At 39.4% G+C, this 20926-nt stretch overlaps 1 protein-coding gene across 2 annotated transcripts in view; it reads right to left on the bottom strand.

Moving 5' to 3' along the window:
* flt1 (fms related receptor tyrosine kinase 1) overlaps positions 1-20926 on the bottom strand; it is a 207279-nt gene that overhangs the window by 14337 nt on the left and 172016 nt on the right. For both annotated transcript variants that reach the window (XM_072577287.1, XM_072577286.1), the window contains exons 25-28: positions 18425-18524; positions 14703-14808; positions 12514-12653; positions 8179-8263 (exon numbers count right to left, since the gene is read on the bottom strand). In XM_072577287.1, the coding sequence (XP_072433388.1) occupies positions 8179-8263; positions 12514-12653; positions 14703-14808; positions 18425-18524 (431 nt within the window). The remainder of the gene's footprint in view (positions 1-8178; positions 8264-12513; positions 12654-14702; positions 14809-18424; positions 18525-20926) is intronic.

Raw genomic sequence — 20926 nt, 5'->3', positions numbered from 1 at the left:
TGGACCCTTCTAATATTCTGAAATATGATTAAATCATTCTGAATACCACTTCTCTTTTAAATAGTAGAAGTGAGAGTGGCATTCATTATGCATTGTTATCCTTTTGACCACTGTCCTATATGATATAATCACTGAAAATAATACAATTTTACAATATTCATATGTATTCAATCTCTTCTGCCTAGGAAGTTTAGGACGAAGAGGGACAGCTAGTCCTTTCAAGAGTGATATTGGAACACACTTCTACATACAAAGGTTAATAGACATTTGGAACTCTCATTTGCAAATGGCAACTGAGGCTAGATCTGCAACAAATTTTAGATTTCAGATTAATGGATTTGTCTCATTCAGTGGGGAAAATGTCAATGGCACAAAGAGATGGCAATAGGTCATAGGACATTTATGACTAAACAATGAACCGCTCAAGGGACTAAAAGGCCTGCTTCAAATCTATGATGCCAAATGGGAAGGCACACAATAAATTATGTTGGGCTTGCACATAGTGCATGGAATACATTGCTTACTTACTTAAAATAGCTGCTTAGTTTACAAAGATCTCAATATACAAATGAAGACCATTCAACCCATCTTAAATGACCGATCAACCTCTCCTCTGCTTGTATAATTGCTTCTCAATGATTCCAGTGTTGTCCTTCTAGTTCTAAATGGAATTTCCTCTTCCCTCCTAGAGTCAAAAGGCAAATCACTGATCTTTTTTCATAAATCATACTGATTCTTGTGTGCTCATTCTGGGTAAGATTTTTAAATTTACTGTGTGGAGTTTAGCAGTTGTTGGTGGCATTGTGGTAATGTCACCGGATGAATAGTCCAGAGTCTCAGAATGACGTCTTGAGGATGCAGGTTCAAATCTCACCATGCCAGTGGTCAGTATTTACATTTAACTAATAAATCTAAATTTTAAAAAAAGTTGTAGTATTGGCAACAATGACAGCATTGTGGAGTGCTAACGTAGGGAAGGAAATTAGATTAGATTAGATTAGATTACTTACAGTGTGGAAACAGGCCCTTCGGCCCAACAAGTCCACACCGACCCGCCGAAGCGCAACCCACCCATACCCCTACATCTACCCCTTACCTAACACTACAGGCAATTTAACCTGGCCAATTTACCTAACCTGTACATCTTTGGACTGTGGGAGGAAACCGGAGCACCCGGAGGAAACCCACGCAGACACGGGGAGAACGTGCAAAACTCCACACAGTCAGTCGCCTGAGGCAGGAATTGAACCCAGGTCTCTGGCGCTGTGAGGCAGCAGTGCTAACCACTGTGCCACCGTGCTGCCATCCTTACCTGGTCTGGCCTACATGTAACTCCAGAGCTATAGTAATGTGGTTACTTAAAAGTGCCCTCTGAAAGTCCAAAGATGTGCAGGGTAGGTGGATTAGCCAGGGAAAATGTGGGGTTACGGGGATATGGTAGGAGAGTGGTCTGGATGGATTGCTCTTTGGAGGGTTGGTGTGGGTTCAATGGACCAAATGGCCAGCTTCCACACTGCAGGGATTCTATTATTCTATGAAACAGCATAGAAAATCACTCAGATCAATGCAGTTAGGGATAAATAACAAATGCTGGTGATGTCCATGGTCAAAGAAAGGATAAAGAGAAGCTGAATGGGACAAGGGCTAGTCCTAGTGATAAGAATTCAGCAGCTTTCTGATCAAGACAAGGGCATTGTTTCAATGTAAGAATGTTTTTTAAAAACAGTTTAAGGGATAGTAGTTAAAGGTCAATTACAGGTTAGGGAAGGATCTAGAATTAAAAATCTCAGTGGTTCAGGTTTTATCTGGTATCACACGAGTATTATAGCAGTGTTCTTAGCTGTTTCCCAGGTTCAATTCCCGCCTCAGGTGACTGACTGTGTGGAGTTTGCACGTTCTCCCCGTGTCTGCGTGGGTTTTCTCCGGGTGCTCCGGTTTCCTCCCACAGTCCAAAGATGTGCAGGTTAGGTGAATTGGCCATGCTAAATTGCCTGTAGTGTTAGGTAAGGGGTAAATGTAGGGGTATGGGTGGGTTACGCTTCGGCGGGTCGGTGTGGACTTGTTGGGCCGAAGGGCCTGTTTCCACACTGTAATGTAATGTAATGTAATCTTTTTGGACTCCAGAATCAGGACCAGGAAAGGTACACTTAGAAATTGGTGCAAGGGGCAGGATGCTATACAGGATGTGCATAGCACCAGGCAATAAAAGGCGAAAGGAGAGGGTTAAGGAACATGAGGATGAATGGGATGCCACCCTGACTACAAGATCTAAAGTGAGAGGCAGAAGCACCTGCAGATATCTGGATGAGTGACAGAGGAGACTGTGAGTCTGTGTGAAGATGGCCAAACTGTCTATACATTGTCATCTGTGAATCTTTATCACATTCTTCATTATGCATTATATATCCACTTGGACTCACAAGTGGCAAGTAAAATTTGTACCACACAAATGGCAGACAATCACTATCTCCAATAAGAGACAATCTAATCACTGTCCTCATTATTCAGTGATGTTACTATTACTGAATCACTACTGTCATCTTTCTGGGGGTTACCTTTGACCAGAAACTCAACTGGACTCATCGTACAAGCACAACATTGTGCTATAAGAGCAGGTCAAAGACTAGGAATACTGCAGCAAGTGGTGGCTGGAGCCCTGGGAAATTAATATTGATGTTTTGAGAACAGTGTACATTACAGAGGAGGAAATGCTAAGGTTGGGGGTGGGGGGTGGGGTGGGGTTGGTGGGTTGGGGGTGTGGAAATCTTAGAAAACATAAACATTGATAAATCTCTGGGACTTGGTCAAATGTATCACAGGGAAGTTAGGGAAGAAATTACAGAGCCCTGAGCAGAGATATTTGTATCATCTATGACCATGGATGAGGAGCCAGAGGACTAGAGGGTGGCTAATGTTGTGCCTTTATTTAAGAAAGGCTGTAAGGAGAAGCCTGGGAAGTACAAACCTATGAGTCTGACATTGGTGGTAGGTAAATTGTTGGAGATAATTCTGGAAGATAGAATTTATATGCATTTGGAGAAGCAAGGAATGATTAGGAATAGTCAGCATGGTGTTGTGCGAAGGAATTTATGTCTCACACATTTGATTGAGTTTTTTGAAAAATTAAAAATATTGATGAAGGCAGAGTGGTAGACATTGTTTACGTGAACTTTAGTAAAGCTTTTGACAAGGTTCCACATGGTAGACATTTGATCAAGTTAGATCACGTGGGATTCAGGGAGGGCTTGTCAACTGAATAAAAAATTGGCTTGATGGTAGGAGATAGAGGGTGGTGGTGGAGGGTTGTTTCTCAGACTGGAGGCTGGAGACTAGTGGTATTCCACAGGGATTAGTGCTGGATTCACTTTTATTTACCATTTTATATAAAAATTTGGATGATGATTTAGGAGGCATGATTACTAAGTTTGTGGAATGGTCCCAAAACTGAAGAAGGTTACTAAGATTACAAAGGGATCTTGATCAATTGGGTCAATGGGCTGAGGAGCAGCAGATGGAATTTAATTTGGATAAATGCATGATATTGCATTTTGTTAAAACAAACAAGGGCAGGACTTATACAATTAATAGCAGGGGTATGAATAGTGTTGTAGAACAGAGAGACCTAAGTGTTCAGGTACATAGTTCTTTGAAATCTGTGTCACAGGTATACAGGATAAGTATGATGGCATTTAGCATACTTGCCTTGATTGCTCAAACCTTGGAGAATAGGAGTTGGGACATCATGTTGAGTTTGTACAGGACATTGGTGAGGCCTATTCTGGAGTACTGTGCACACTTCTGATCATGTTGCTATTCAAAGGATATTATTAAATTGGAGAGGGTTCAGAAAATATTTTCCAGATGTTGCCAAGAATGGAAGGTTTGAGTTATAATGTTTGGCTGGAAAGGTTGGAGCTTTATGCACTGCAGCATAGGAAATTGAGGGGTGACCTTATGAGGTTTACAAAATCATAACAGGCATAGATAAGACAAATAGCAAGGGTCTTTTCCCAAAGGTGAGTTCAAAACAAGGGAGCATATTTTTAAGGTGAGAGATGGAACATTTGGTTTAGGAAATGCTGAATGACTAAAGAAATTGAGGGTTTGGTTAAGAAAAAAAAGGAAGCTTATGTCAGGTATAGACTGAGTGAATCCTTAGAGTATAAAAGAAGTAGGAGTATACTTAAGAGGGAAATCGGGAGGGCAAAAAGGGGACATGAGGTAGCTTTGGTAAATAGAATTAAGGAGAATAAAAACGGTTTTTACAAACACATTAAGGACAAAAGGGTAACTGGGGAGAGAATAAGGCCCCTCAAAGATCAGCAAGGAGGCCTTTGTGTGGAGCCACAGAAAATGGGGGAGATACTAAATGAGTATTTTACATCAGTAGTTACTGCAGAAAAGGATATGGAAGATATAGGATGGAGAGAAATAGATGGTGACATCTTGAAAAATGCCCATATTACAGAGAAGGAAGTGTTGGATGTCTTGAAATGTATAAATGTTGATAAACCCCCAGGACTTGATCAGGTGTACCCTAGAACTCTGTGGGAAGCTAGGGAATTGATTGCTGGGCCTCTTGCTGATACACTTGTATCATCGATAGTCACAGGTGAGGTGCTGGAGGACTGGAGGTTGGCTAATATGGTGCCACTGTTTAAGAAGGGTGGTAAGGACAAGCCAGGGAATTATAGACCAGTGAGCCTGATGTTGGTGGTGGGCAAGTTGTTGGAGGGAATCCTGAGGGACAGGATGTACATGTATTTGGAAAGGCATGGACTGATTAGGTTTAGTCAACATGGCTTTGTGCGTGGGAAATCGTGTCTCACAAACTTGATTGAGTTTTTTGAAAAAGTAACAAAGAGGATTGATGAGGGCAGAGCAGTAGGTGTGATCTGTATGGACTTCAGTAAGGCGTTCGGCAAGGTTCCCCATGGGAGACTGGTTAGCAAGGTTCAATCTCACGGAATACGGGGAGAACCAGCCATTTGGATACAGAACTGGCTCAAAGGTAGAAGATAGAGAGTGTTGGTGGAGGGTTGTTTTCCAGACTGGAGGCCTGTGACCAGTGGAGTGCCACAAAGATCAGTACTAGGTCCACTGCTTTTCGTCACTTTTATAAATGATTTTGATGTGAGCATAAGAGATACAGTTAGTAAGTTTGCAGATGACACCAAAATTGGAGGTGTAATGGACAGCAAAGAAAGTTGCCTCAGATTACAACAGGATCTTGATCAGATGGGCCAATGGACTGAGAAGTGGTAGATAGACTTTAATTCAGTTAAATGCGAGGTGCTGCATTTTGGGAAAGCAAATTTTAGCAGGATTTATACACTTAATAGTAAGGTCCTAGGAAGTGTTGCTGAACAAAGAGACCTTGGAGTGTAGGTTCATAGCTCTTTGAAAGTGGAGTCACAGGTAGATAGGATAACGAAGAAGGTGTTTTGTATGCTTTCCTTTATTGGTCAGAGTATTGAGTACAGGAGTTGGGAGGTCATGTTGCGGCTGTACAGGACATTGGTTAGACCACAGTTGGAATATTGCATCCAATTCTGGTCTCCTTCCTATCGGAAAGATGTTGTGAAACTTGAAAGGGTTCAGAAAAGATTTACAAGGATATTGCCAAGGTTGGAGGCTTTCAGCTATTGGGAGAGGCTGAATAGGCTGGGGCTATTTTCCCTGGAGCATCGGAGGCTGAGGGTGACCTTATAAAGGTTTACAAAATTATGAGGGGCATGGAAAGGGTAAATAGACAAAATCTTTTCCCTGGGATGGGGGAGTCCAGAACTAGAGGGCATAGGTTTAGGGTGAGAGGTGAAATATATAAAAGAGACCTACCGGACAATGTTTTGACACAGAGGGAGGTACGTGTATAGAATGAGCTGGCAGAGGAAGTGGTTAAGACTGGTACAATTGGAAGGTATTTGGATGAATATATGAATAGGAAGGGTTTGGAGGGATATGGGCCGGGTGCTGGCAGGTGGGACTAGATTGGGTTGGGATATCTGGTTGGCATCGACGGGTTGGAACGAAAGGTCTGTTTCCGTGCTGTACATCTCTATGACTCTATGACATGAGGGGCAATATTCTTATACAGAGACTGGTTCATATGTGGAACAACCTCAAGAATGTGGTGAATGAAGGTACAGTTACTACACTGAGAAGACATTTGGATAAGTTGATGAATAGGAAAGGTTTGGAGGAATGTGGCCAAACATAGGCAAGTGGGACTAATTTAGTTTAGGAACAGAGCCAGCGTGGACTAGTTGGACCGAAAGGTGTTTCCATGCAGTATGACTCTATGACCTCAGACTGTCAGGAGTGGGATGGAGTACACTCATTTGCTGGAAGAGTGCAGTGCTAATATCACTCAGAAGCTTAACACCATTCAGGACAAAAGTTGCCCACTTGGTTGGCACCACATTGACAAGCATCCATTCCTTTCACTGCTGACACTCAATAACAGCAGTGGGTACTATCTACAAGATGCACTGCAGAAATTCACCAAGGCTCCTTAGACAACACCTTCCAAACTCACGACTACTTTCATTGAGAGGGCCAAGAGCAGTAGATACATTGGAACACCACCACATGCAAGTTCCCGTCCAAGCCACTGACCATCCTGACTTGGAAATATATCATTTCTACTTCAGTGACACTGGTCCAAACATTGGAATTCCCTCCCTAAGGGCATTGTGGGTCTATCCATAGCACATGGACTGCGGCGGCTCAAGAAAGCAGCTCGTCACCATGTTCTTAAGGGCAAGTAGGGATGGGCAATAAATGCTGCCACTCAGCGATGCCCATGTCCCAGACGTGTATAAAAAATAAAAAAGACATAATAAAACCCCTGTTAACAATGCTAGCAGGGAATCCATGGTTGAGGAGAAAGGAAGGCACCCCAAATCTACTAACACAAGTTGTGGCATCACCCAAACAAATGCAACAGATGTGGATCAAGTGATACTATTTCCATTGCTAATTTTTTCTGTATGAGCTTTCTTTCACCATTGTTGCCGCTATTCATATTTTGCTCAATTTATTTAATATTTTCAATGCTTCATTTTCAATTTTCTTGGACTTTTTAGTGTTTTTATTGTCTGTAAATGCAATCAATTTGGATAAATATTTAAATCAATTATCTAGTTGTTAGTGCAGGAAAAGTGAATTAAGATAGACTTCTATTTGTAATAATTCTTCAAGCTTTCCCAAATAAGTGCGTACTGTAAAAGACTAGGTTTTTAATCAGATAGTTACAGAACTGATCCATCAAGGAAACTATATTTAATATCAATAGGCACAGTAGTGAGAAACACTTTTTCCAAAATATTGTGTAATACCTTCTTATATTTTCTTCTTATCTTACTCTTCAAACAATCCCATTCAACTGGACAATGTAAATGAAAAGGAGGGAGCAAGTGATCACCAAAATAAAAAAAAGCCTGATGATATGTTGCTGCTTGTCCTTCATTCTCTGTCCTGTCTGTTCCATTCCACTGTGTAATTCATTGATTAACATTTCTTCTCATTAACCTGCCATCTTGAGATGTTGTTATGTCTGGTTCAGTTCCTTCGCTCTGTCATTTTAAATCTTTCAACTCTTTTGTACCTAATGATAATTTTGGCTACAGACTCCATTTGGTTCAATTTCAATTGAAGTGGATTAAATTTTGAAAGGAAAACTAACACATTACTGCTGAGAATGAATCATTTTCAATTGTTGTAATAATATTGTCAATAAAGATGGAAATCAATTTATTATAAAGAGATTACTCACATTTGACTCAAGTAGTGAACAAAGAAAAGCATAGCTTATTTTAGAAGAACTTTCAGAGTTTAAGCCAGACATAAGCTCAATCAGTCCATTTCTTCTATTTGATTAAAACTAACTTACAAATCCTTAAATGTGAAATAATATTAGAGTACAGGTTGTCACTTTAAGTTATATTTCATTAATTTATCATGCTTGAGGTGTTCATAAATTCAAAAGGGAAGAGGCAAAGATTCAGAAGGAAACCAAATGTATTTTGCGAAGTTTATCATAACATGGTTGATAACATCTATCCATTGTATTGTGGGGAAGGATGCTTGCAAAGCTGTATTGTAACTCTTAAGTTTTGAAACAGAGCCAAAGCTATCAAACAGTGCATAACAGTATACATTCATAAGAAAACTTACATCTGTTAATGTTGTAAACTGAAGTGGTAAGTCTTCAAAGATCTTTACATTCTGTAGTTGTTTCTTCATACCAGTGTTAATATATCTACAGTGACAGCAACATTACATATTTAAATTAGTCTACAAAACAGAGTTAAGCAAAGATAAAAGGATTTCTTCATAACTCTGTTTGATATATGGGAACATGAAAGCATTTAAATATGAGCAGAATCTAATCATTAAATTTTGTTTAATGATCTTCAATGTCTGATGCATAATATACAGTAATTACATCAATATGTAAGAAGAACGTTTAAAATTGCACATGGCACAAACTGATGTGGGTTCATGTGGACACTGGACATTTGAGTTTGATTGGAAACAAATTTACAATGTACAAACAAAATGGAAAATGGGAGTTAACATTGAAATTTGATGTAAGGATTATCTTTAACGACTGAAATAGTTCGAGTAATTATCAAATCAGAATTTACAAGTAAATCTATAGATCTAACTAGATAATAGGTTAAAAGAACAGCAAGCATATGGTAGACCATAAGACAAAGGTATAAAAGCAGACCATTCAATCCATTGACTGTGCTCCACCATTTAATGAGATTATATCTAATCCAATACCTCTGCTTTCTTGCCTATTCTCTAATAACCCTTGATTCCCTTACTGATTAATAACCTGTTTATCACAACCTTGAACATACTTAATGACCCAGCCTTGAAAGCCCTTTGTCATAAGGAAGTCTACAAATTCACTACCCTTTGACAGAAAAAAGTCCTCCTTATCTCTGTCTTAAATATGCAACCTCATATTCTGAGTTTATGTACTCTGGTCCAAGTCTCTCCCACAAGGGGAAACAACATTTCTGTGTCTACTCTGTTAAGGGCCTTAAGAATTGTGAATGTTTCAATGAGATTGCCTCTTATGCTTCTAAATTCCAATAAGTACAGGCCCAATCTCCTCCTATGACAGTCTTTCCATACCCAGTAGCATCCAACTTGTACCTTCTCTGGACTGTCTTCAATGCCAGTATTCCTTACCTTTGATAAGGGGCCCAAAACTGTTCACTGTATTCCAGCTGTGATCGACATGTACCTTGTAAAGTATTAACAAAATATCCCTACTTTTAAACTTCATTCCCTCTTGAAATAAATGCCAACATTCCACTTGTCTTCCCTATTACCCTCTGAGCTTGGATGCTACCTTTTTGTGATTCAATGATGAGAATTCCCCACGTCCCTCTGTTCTGTAACTTTTCTCCATTTAAATAATATTAAGCCCACTTGTTCTTCACGCTAAAGTGCATAAGCTCACATCTTCCCATATTATATCCCATCTGCCAAATTTTTGTCCACCCACTTAACCTGTTTCTATTCCTTTGCAGACTATTTGTATCATCCTCACCATTTGCCTTCACGTATTTTTGTGGTGATTTGCAAACTTGGCTATAGTATGTTCACTTCACTCACCCAAGTCATTAACAAATATAGTAAATAATTGTGGACCCAGCAAGGAATCCTATGGTACTCCACTAGTTATGGGTTGCCATCCTGAAAGTATCATACTTATCTCAACTCTCTCTGTCTATTAGTTAGCCAATCCTCTATCCATGCTAATATCTTACCTCCAACATCATGGGCTGTTATCTTACCATGTAGTTCAACACATGGTACCTTCTCAAAGACTTTCAGAAAAGTCAAATATATTCCATCCACTGCTTATCCTTTATCTATTCTACTTGTTGCTTATCGTAAATTTGTCAGACGTCATATCCAATCCTTGAAACCATGCTGACTCTGCTCCGTCATATTATGTATTTCTAAAGGCTTTGCTATTAACTCCTTTATAATAGGCTCTAATAGATCTTCAATAACAGGTGTTAAGTTCATTGGCCTATAGTAACATGTTTTTCATTTCCTTCCTTTTTTAAGAAAAGTTCTTACATTGGCAGTTTTCCAATCCTCTGGAACTTTTCCAGAAATAAGGACTTCTGGAAGATTTCAACCAGTACAACCATTATCTCTGGAGCTGCTTCCTTTAATACTCTATACTCCATCCCATCAGATTCAGGGGACCTGAATCTGATGCTACCTTTTTGTGATTCAATGATGAGAATTCCCCACGTCCCTCTGTTCTGTAACTTTTCTCCATTTAAATAATATTAAGCCCACCTGTTCTTCACGCTAAAGTGCATAAGCTCACATCTTCCCATATTATATCCCATCTGCCAAGTTTTTGTCCACTCACTTAACCTGTTTCTATTCCTTTGCAGACTATTTGTATCATCCTCACCATTTGCCTTCACGTATTTTTGTGGTGATTTGCAAACTTGGCTATAGTATGTTCACTTCACTCACCCAAGTCATTAACATTACTTTAATAACATTACTTTCCCGAGCTCTTTTTCACTAGTGGTAGTTATTGTATTTGTTTTCTTTCCTCCTTTACCTCTTGATTAGTTAGAAATTTTAGAATGCTATTTATATATTCTACTGTGAAGACTGATACAAAGTATTTGTTGAACTCCTCTGCCATTTCTTGATTCCTCATTATTATTTCCCTAGCCTTATATGAAGTCGATATTAAATGCATCTAATGCCCTTCATTTAGTGGGAATAGTGATTGGGAGGGATTAAAATTGATCTTGACTATTGACCTTATTGACTGTGGGCTGAATCTTTCTACCCAGCAACATCTTATCATGACTGATTTCAAGGGTCAGTCATGGCTTCTGCTGCCAGCAGTTGAGCATCTAAAATAGATTTGTGACATCATTGATGACAAAAATAATTTTTACAACTCTGAAAGAGGCCCACCTGCACTCCAATCTGCTAGAAAAGGTCCTGGCAGAAAGCACCTAAGATGCTAGAAAACTAGGTAAGCAATATTTTCTGCTCTTCAGTAGAAATAATAGTACATTGCCTCTTTCTTTCACTTTCCACACTTGGATGTATTTGGTACAGCCTTTCTAGCACACTTGCTAGCTTTTGGTGGGAGACAGATTTCAAATATTAACATGAGGCTAGTCAGCTAAAAGTTTGTCTCCTTCAGAATGTCGAGCTCTGCTATCTTTTCAAGTCTCCCATGTACTACTGTTACCATCCCTTTAAAAGCTTCCCCTCACTTGTTATGCTGAGTCATTTGGGATGTTTTACTTCTGAAAAATATGAAGTAATTGGGAAGCCAGCCAATGAGAGTGACTTAGTTCATAAATCAATGTATTATAAAGGGGTATATACATTATGTTTTACAAATTATGTATCATATTTAACAATACAGAAACAAAAACTGAATGACATAACTGGAAGTTGCCAAAACCAAAGGTTAAAGGCAAGCTTAGGAATGGTTTTGCACTTTGATTAAATCTAAGGGATAAACAGACAAATAGCATTGTATATTTTCAAAGTTCAGACATGAGAGTAACAGATTCCAGATTCAACCTGGATTTCAGAAATACAGGCATATGTTTTCTCTCCATAACTATCTAAGAGGCACTTAACTAGCTTTTTTCCCAAATGCAGACACAGCCACCTGCCAGCGATGACCCTGACAATGTTGTTGCATGATACACAGGAATGGACATTACAACTTTATGTCATTTTTTTCAGTCCAGCTCTTAACTAAAGTTAGTAACACAGCTACTACCAAGAATTCAGCTGAGGATATGATTCACACTGGGTTCTCTACCTAATCATTCACTTTTAAGAAAAAATATATGGGTTGATTTAAGCTCAATCTTTCTAGTCTAAGTGATTTAATAACTGCTGTTTCCTGCATTAGTATTTTAGGGTAGCCAGTATTAAACATTTTGACTGTGCAAAATTAGGCAATTTTTAAATCTCATTTCTGTCTCAAGTGAAATAATTGTAAATGGTGTTAAAATTGGATCAAAACTTGTCTCATCTTATCACAGTTTTGAGGATGAAATCAATCTTAATTGTCATATCTAAACTTAATTTCCTTTTCCATTTACATTTACTGACTTAAGAATTAACTTGAGAAATGATGATAAATGTGATAGAACTAAACCTGCATGCATGCTGGGAAATCTTAGAGTATCCTTTGTATATTGCCTTTATACTTACAATAATTGTAGTTTCATTGTTAATCCTTGAGCTTGGACAGAATTAATTCTCCCAAAACAGATACCACTACTACAGTCTGCCTGTCTTAGGTACTAGCCCTGAGATCTGCTAAACTGGGAAAAGCTGAAAATCAGGTATGTATTCTGACCCAATTCTCCCACGCTGCCTAACATCACACGTGCTCCAGGGGGCTACATTAAATTTAGCCCCTTTTCAGTAAGTATTTTCATTTTTCAGATAAAGAACAATATATTTTACCCAAAGCTTCCTGTATGTTCATAATTAAATTTTGAATTCTCGATTTCATCTCCCAAGCAGGAATCTGGTGATGTTGGGATCAAAAAGTGAAAGCTATTTGTTACCAGTTTGGTACTCAGTGGGATGTAGTCTTTTCCATCCTGCAAAAGAGAACATATCATTTGTTTTATACGTAAAAAACCCTTATATTCAGAAGTGGTGGAAGAGTTGCTCTTTGCAGCTAATAATGACAATAATAGCTTACTGAAGCAGTCCATGTTCAAATGTGACATGATCTGGACAATATCTAGGCTTGGGCTTAAAAGTGGCAAGCAACATTTGTGCCACACAAATGTCTAATAATGACCATCTCCAATAAGAGACAATCTAACCATAATCCCTTGACATTCAAAGGCAATACCATCACTCAATTCCCCCATTACTAACACCCTGGGGGTTACCAATGACCAGAAGCTAAATTGGACTTGCCATATAAATACAGGGGCTACAAAAGCAAGTCGGAAGCTCGGAATACTGTGGTAAGTAACTAACCTCCTGATTCCCCAGAGCTTGTCACTTACAATGCACAAGTCAGGAGTGTGATGGAATATGCTTCACTTGCCTGGATGGATGCAGCTCCTATACCACCCAAGCAGCTTGACACCATCCAAGATAAAGCATTCGTGATTGGCACCACATCCATAAATATTTAGTCACTCTCACTGATTTTCAGTTGTGTGTTCTGTCTACAAGATGCACTGCAGAAATTCACAAAGAACATTAAATGGCACCTTCCAAACTCATGACCACTTCCATCTAGAAGGACAAGGACAGCAGTTATATGGGAACACCACCACCTGCAAATTTCTTTCTAAGCCACTCACCATTCTGACCTGGAAATATATCACTGCTCCTTCAGTGACACTGGGTCAAAACCCTGGAATTCCCTCCCTAAAGGCATTGTGGGTCTATACACAGCACATGTACTTTCTTAAATTGACTCATGAGCTGTGGACATTGCTGGTTGAGCAGCAATTATTGCCCGTCTCTAGTTGCCCTTGAACTGCTGCAGTCCATATACTGTAGGTTGACCCACAATGTCTTTAGGGAAGGAATTCCAGAATTTTGACCTAGCGATATTGAGGTAATGGTGATACATTTCCAAGGCAGGTGGCAGTATTCTTATGTAAAGTTGCCCTTGCCCTTCTGGGTGGAAGTGATCATGGATGTGCAAGGTGCTATCTAAATAGACTTGGTAAATTTCTGTTGTGTATCTGGTAGATAGTACACACTGATACTACTGAGTGTTAAGGGAGTGTTTCCTTGTTAGCAAAAGTTGAAGAAGATGGCTCACCATCACCTTCTCAAGGGCAACTAGGGATGGGCAATAAATGCTGCCCAAGGCCCACAAGTAAACAAAGAAAAAAGCTTGTGACCTTAGTTGAAGTTAACTGATTCTGTTCCTGGTTATATGTATCTGGTACAAGCACTATATGTTGCATAAAATATAGAACATCCACTTGTCTGAATAAACCTAAGTTACAAGAAAATTATTGTAAATAGTCCTTTGGTAATACAGAACTTGAGTATTACGGAGAAAAGACATATTTTGTTGAAGGTTTTGGTCTACCCTTTGAATTGATATTCATTTGAAATGTCCTGATGAATAAATGACAAAAAGCTTTGACAATATTTGCCTTTTCAGCATTATTATCAGAATTTAAATCACCACAAAAAATTAGTGACATAGAAGTGACAGAGAGAAGCATGGCAGCTTAGTGGTCAGCACTGCTGCCTCACAGCGCCAGGGACCTGGGTTCGATTCCACCCTCAGGTGACAGTCTGTGTGGAGTTTGTGTATTCCCGCCATGTCTGTGTTGGTTGTCTCCGGGGTGTTCAGGCTTCCTCCCACAGTCTAAAGATATGCATGTTAGGTGAATTGCCTATGCTAAATTGTCCATTGTGTCCCAGGATGTGCTGGATAGGTAGATCAATCATGAGATAGGCAGGGTTAGAGGGATAGGATGGTGGGGGGAGGGGTGGTTCTGGATGCCTTGCTCTACAGAGGGTCAGTGCGGACTCGACGGACCAAATGGAATCTTTTATCTTTATAACAGTTCAATCTTGAATCTTAAAACATTCCAACTCAAATATTTGTTATTAACAATAACAGAAATCCAGTGCATGGGCAGAGAAAACAAACACAGTACCTGTTGGGCATTTGCTTGTAACAAATCTCCAAGCCTTTGCACAAGCTCTGTGAAAGTCGGGCGTTCTTTGGGATTAACATGCCAGCAGTCAAGTAATGTTTGATAACTAGAACAGATCCAACAAACAATTAATTGTTCGACTTTAAAATAAATAATGATGTCAGTTATGTTTTTAGTGACATTGTGAAATAAATATTAAGAGGCATCTAAAAGGCTATGTATCTTGAATTGAATCTCATTTTTACAGTTGATTTGTCCAATGAGGAGTCTACATTAATTCTGAGGAAGAATTATGCCAGATGCAAATTAACTCTGTTTTTCTCTCTCCTAAGATTCTCTCCTAAGAATGATTTCTCCATCATTCTCTGTGTTTGTTTCAGATTTCCAGTGTCACTGGTATTTTACTTTTTGTCTAATTTAAGTTGGGTTTAGTATTAATTGACTTGGATAACACTAAAATATTGGAGAAAATCTGCTACATAGCACAACATAGGAACATGAGTCAGTCATTCAGTCTGTTCTGCCATTCAATTCGATCCTAGCTGATCGACACCTCAATTTCCTTTACTCACCTATACTTAATACCTCAGTTTAGAGATGTTCAGTTGACCTGGGGCCAAAATTCAGCCAATGAAGTAGGTAGTTTATATTGGAAAATTTCCTAACTCACTGAGCTGTTTTCAGAAAGCAGTATCATAAATCACTTCTCTTTTGCTTGGGTGAATGGGTGCACAGGCCTAGTTACCATAGAGGCAGAGGGTAGGAGACCATTGGGATAGTCAAATGCTGTGATAAACTGGTTAGAATGCCTGCCTCAGTTCTTAGAAGCAGTTAAACCCTCTATCCCTCACCCTCACAACCGCCCTACATGCCAACTAATGCCCATGGCCCCTAATATCACCCATGTTGCCTTCAAAGTCACTCGCCAACATCCAGCATTGGCAGAACTTGGGAACCACATGCAGGTGAAAATAAAAATTACGATCAAATATAGGTGTCACTTCTAACATGTTTCCTCTTCCAGACCTAGGAGACATGGTTTAACAACTGGTTCTGGAAGAGGAAACATCCTTTTCATGTCAAGATCAATTAAGAGATCCCTTAGTCCTCTAAACTCCAATGGAAACAGGCTCAGTCTGTCTAACCTAGCATCATAAATTAACCTGCAGGTCCAGGTATCAATCTAATAAACCTCCTCTGAACTGTTTCTCTTGACATTCCTTAAATAAAGAAACCAAAACAGAACTCAATATTCAAGATGTGGTCAAACCAATAACTTGTGTCACTGAAGCATTATCTCTTACTTTTAAGTGGAATTCCTCTTGTAATAAAGGGATAGCATCCCATTAGTCTTCTTGATTACAAGCTCTACTAAATTTTGCAATTCATGCACTAGAAATCCTCTACAGCTTAGAATTCTACAGTCTCTCTCTCTCTCTCTCTCTCTCTCCCTATTCTGACCACACAGTCAAGCTTCCTCTATCCATCTGCATCTTCAAATGTCCTTTTCACAACACACCTTCTTACCTATCTGTGTCGCCTACAAATCTAGAATCCTAGGCTCTCCATAGTGCAGATAGAAGTCATTTGGTCCATCAAGTCACATCGACCCACTGAAGAGCATTCCAGCAGATCCCATAATCATACATTTACCATGGCTAGTCCTCAGAGCCTGCACATGCCTGGACACTATGGGCAATTTAACATGGCCAATTCACCTATTCTATACATTTTTGGACTATGGGAGGAAATCGGAGCACGTGGCAGAAACCCACACAGACTAAGGGAGAACATTCAAATTCCACATGGTCGCCCAAAGCTGGAATCAAACATGGGTCCCTGGCACTGTGAAACAGCAGTACTAACTATTGTGTGGCTGTGCTGCCCTTTAGCTACCACGTCTTTGCTTTCCTCATCTGAATCATTGATATAAATTATACAAAGTTGAAGCCAAAGCACAGACCTCTACAGGACTCCACTCATTACATCCTCCCAAGCAGAAAAAAATCGATTTATGCATACAGTACTTCTATTTTCAGAAGACCAGCTAACTAATCTTCTATCCATATTAATTGTGTTACTCCCTACACCATGAGCTCTAAATCTGTGCAAAGACCTTTTATGTGTCAACTTGTCAAATGCATTTTGGAATTTCAGGTACAGTATGTCCACAGGCTCTCCTTTATCCAGATCACATGTTATCCCTTCAAAGAACTCCAGTAAGTTGGCAAAACATGATTTCCCTTTGACAAAGCCATACTCACTCTTCCTGATTACCTTGTGTTTTTCTCAAGTACCCAGATATTAACTCCTTAATGATGGATTTGAAACCTTACCCACATACAGTCAGCAAAGCTAACTAACCTATAGATTCCTGCTTTCTGCCCCCTATTCCTGCTGGAAAAGAGGGGTTATGTTTGCCTTATTCCAGTCTGATGGAATCTTTCCACAACTAACAACTGTTTGAAAATTGATGACACATCTACAAATCTCATTAGCCACATCTTATAATATTTTGAGATGAAGACTGGGGGCACATTTCTAAGGTGAGGGGACAGAGATTTAATAAAGACATGAGAGGCAAATTTTTTACACAAGAAAACATGGATAATTCCCCTCTTCTCTTTCAAAGTATTGGACAAGTAATCATTTACGTCCACCTTTGAGACCTGATGGGGTCTTAGTTTAATGCCTCAACTGAAGTATAGTCATATCAACTTTCTCAGCACTGCACTGGAATGACAGCTTAAACTGTTGTGCCCAAGTTCTGTTCTGACATTAAATCCATAATCTCCTTATTCAGAGGTGAACTATTACTAAATAAGGCATTGTAGGACTGAAGCTTGTTTCCCTCTTTCTAACCTGTTGCAACCATTCATTATTATAGATGTAACTATTAAATCACTCCACATAACCACTGCATTTTAATGAAAATAACACAAATCTCTGGTGTTGCAGAAGAAACTTAACTTTCTGCTACAAAAACAGAAATTGCTGGAAAATCTCAGCAAGTCTGGCAGCTTCTATGGCAAGAAAGTAGAATTAACATTACAGATCCAGTGACCCTTCTTCAGAACACGTTCTACTTTCTCTGCCACACCTCTGAATTTTTTAGCAATTTCTCTTTTTATTTCTAATCTCCAGCATCTGCAGTTTTTCAGTTTTTTAAACCTTCTGTTAACTCATTTAGCAGGTAGTTCCCAATAATTTCTTCAGTGGTACTATGAAACCATATTATGTGCATAATAATCAGGATTATTTTTATTGGTTTTCCAACACTTTCACATCCAGGTGTGTCCAACTGTAAATTAATGATTTAATTTCTACCTTGGCCAGTTATTAATTCATTGGAACATTCAGTAATAAGGTCCTATTACATAATCAGATAATTAGTGAGTCAAGAATATGGTGATGGAAAAGCACAGCAGGTCAGGCAGTATCCGAGAAGCAGGAAAATTCAGAGGGCTCATGCCCGAAAAGTTAATTCTCCTGCTCCTCGGATGCTGCCTGACCTGCTGTGCTTTTCCAGCACCACACTCTGTACTCTGATCTCCAGCATCTGCAGTTCTCACTTTCCCCTAGATTTTAGTGAGTACAAAGGTTGAATTTTTGTTCAGAGGACAGTTGTGAATAAACCGTTGTGTCTTGCAACTATCAGGATGTGAGTTGTGACCTTGTCTTTTGCAGTTTAGAAACTCCTATATTTCTGTCAGTCAACTTACATTTCTGGAGTTGAATATTCAGGAGCTCGCATCCTTGTGCCCTCCCTTAGTCGTCTGCAAAAGTCCTCATCAATCTGAACTCCTGGGTATGGTGATGCTCCTGAATTCAACATGCAGATATATCCATATTTGAAAGATAACTACAATAATCACATGTAATTCTGTCATTTCTACCATGAATACAGCTTATAATACTGTGCTGAGTGAGAGCTGTTTGTGACTATTATCTTTGAACTGAATGATTTTTTCAGTGTCAGATCTGACAAGGAAATGGATGTCAGTAAAATTTGTGGGAAGGTGACAGAAATGTCAACTTTAAACATCAAGAAAATGTGCAGATGTTTGGTGCAGGGAATTGTTATTTCAAGAATCCAATATATAAAATGTCAAGAAACAATGCATTCTCACAGCTTAATACAGATATGTACCACTCAAAGTCCTATCATTGTGACCAGTACAGACCACTTATAAAGCTCACAAGAGTTGAGAAATGACCGTAAAATAGAAGACAACTTAAATTATAACACACAAAATACGAGCAGTCCTAAATTAATGTATAAGATCAAGTCCACTGCATCGAGACAACTAAATAATTTAAAATCCTACATAACATATTGAAATCCTGAATCTTAGTCATGTTTTGGCAGCATGGGGCAGAAATGTTTTCTGTGACACCTTATTTATGACATGCAAAGCAGCAGCAATATATGATATTGCTATTTCTTAAACTTCTCATGGCTTATATTACAAATATACTCAATATTCCACCAGTTATACTCGTGTGCAGTAATACATACAGCTATTAACCAGCTGCTTTTGTCACAGCTCTCATCTTCATTTGGACCTATCTTGAGGTATTTACTAAAGTTTTTTACATAAATGATTTGGATGTGAGCATAAGAGGTATAGTTAGTAAGTTTGCAGATGACACCAAAATTGGAGGTGCAGTGGACAGCGAAGAAGGTTACTTCAGATTACAACAGGATCTTGACCAGATGGGCCAATGGGCTGAGATGTGGCAGATGGAATTTAACTCAGATAAATGCAAGGTGCTGCATTTTGGGAAAGCAAATCTTAGCAGGACTTATACACTTAATGGTAAGGTCCTAGGGAGTGTTGCTGAAGAAAGAGACCTTGGAGTGCAGGTTCATAGCTCCTTGAAAGTGGAGTCGCAGGTAGATAGGATAGTGAAGAAGGCGTTTAGTATGTTTTCTTTCATTGGTCAGAGTATTGAGTACAGGAATTGGGAGGTTATGTTGTGGCTGTACAGGACATTGGTTAGGTCACTGTTGGAATATTGCATGAAATTTTGCTCTCCTTCCTATCGGAAAGATGTTGTGAAGCTTGAAAGGGTTCAGAAAGGATTTAAAAGGATGTTGCCAGGGTTGGAGGCATTCAGCTATAGGAAGAGGCTGAATTGGCTGGGGCTGTTTTCCCTGGAGCATCGGAGGCTGAAGGGTGACCTTATAGAGGTTTACAAAATTATGAGGGGCATGGATAGGATAAATAGACAAAGTATTTTCCCTGGGGTCGGGGAGTCTAGAACTAGAGGGCATATGTTTAGGGTGAGAGGGAAAAGATATAAAAGAGACCTATGGGGCAACATTTTCACAGGGAGGGTGGTTGTGTATGTAATGAGCTGCTAGTGGTGGAGGCTGGTACAATTGGAACATTTAAAAGGCATTTGGATGGGTATATGAATAGGTAGGGTTTGGAGCAATGTGGACTGGGTGCTGGCAGGTGGGACTAGATTGGGTTGGGATATCTGGTTGGCATGGACAGGTTGGACCAAAGGGTCTGTTTCCATGCTGTACATCTCTATGACTATGACTCTGAGTTACTTTGAACAATAGATTGGTTTCTGTCATAGAGATGGTGTTTAAGAATGAAGCATCATTATCCTTCATCTTAAAATGACAAACTTTGACTGGCAGCTTCTATCATCCAATCCCAATCAGGTTTGAATAATGATCCTGTACTGCAGACCAATAGGAAATGAATTCCAGGAAAGAGCAGTGCAAATAAGGGCATCTGGGAAGCTTCTAGAATGGATTGAGTAAACCTAGAGTAGTGCATACCCGGATACAATGAAAAAATGATAGAATCAAAAACTCTCTGACCTCTAATTCTGTCCCAAGGCTTAGTTTATTTAGTCATTCCACAAATACATCTCTATAATTTCTACCATCGTCCCAAATCTACTTCCATATCTATCCTCCATTGATAAGTTATGAACATCGATGGCCTAGGTCAAATAGCCAACCCAAGTCATAGCACTGGATGATTCAAGCTACAGTCACTGCATAGAATCACAGAATCCCTATAGTGCAGAAACAGGCCCCTTTGGCCCAACAAGTCCACACTGATCTTCCGAAGAGTAACCTACCCAGACCTGGTGGGCGGCATGGTGGCACAGTGGTTAGCACTGTTACCTCACAGTGCCAGAGACCCGGGTTCAATTCCCGCCTCAGGTGACTGACTGTGTGGAGTTTGCACATTCTC

The sequence above is a fragment of the Chiloscyllium punctatum genome, chromosome 9, assembly GCF_047496795.1.
Source record: "Chiloscyllium punctatum isolate Juve2018m chromosome 9, sChiPun1.3, whole genome shotgun sequence".
Lineage (NCBI taxonomy): Eukaryota > Metazoa > Chordata > Chondrichthyes > Orectolobiformes > Hemiscylliidae > Chiloscyllium > Chiloscyllium punctatum.
Note: the sequence above shows the minus strand (reverse complement) of the source record. Positions and strands in the feature narration are given on the sequence as shown.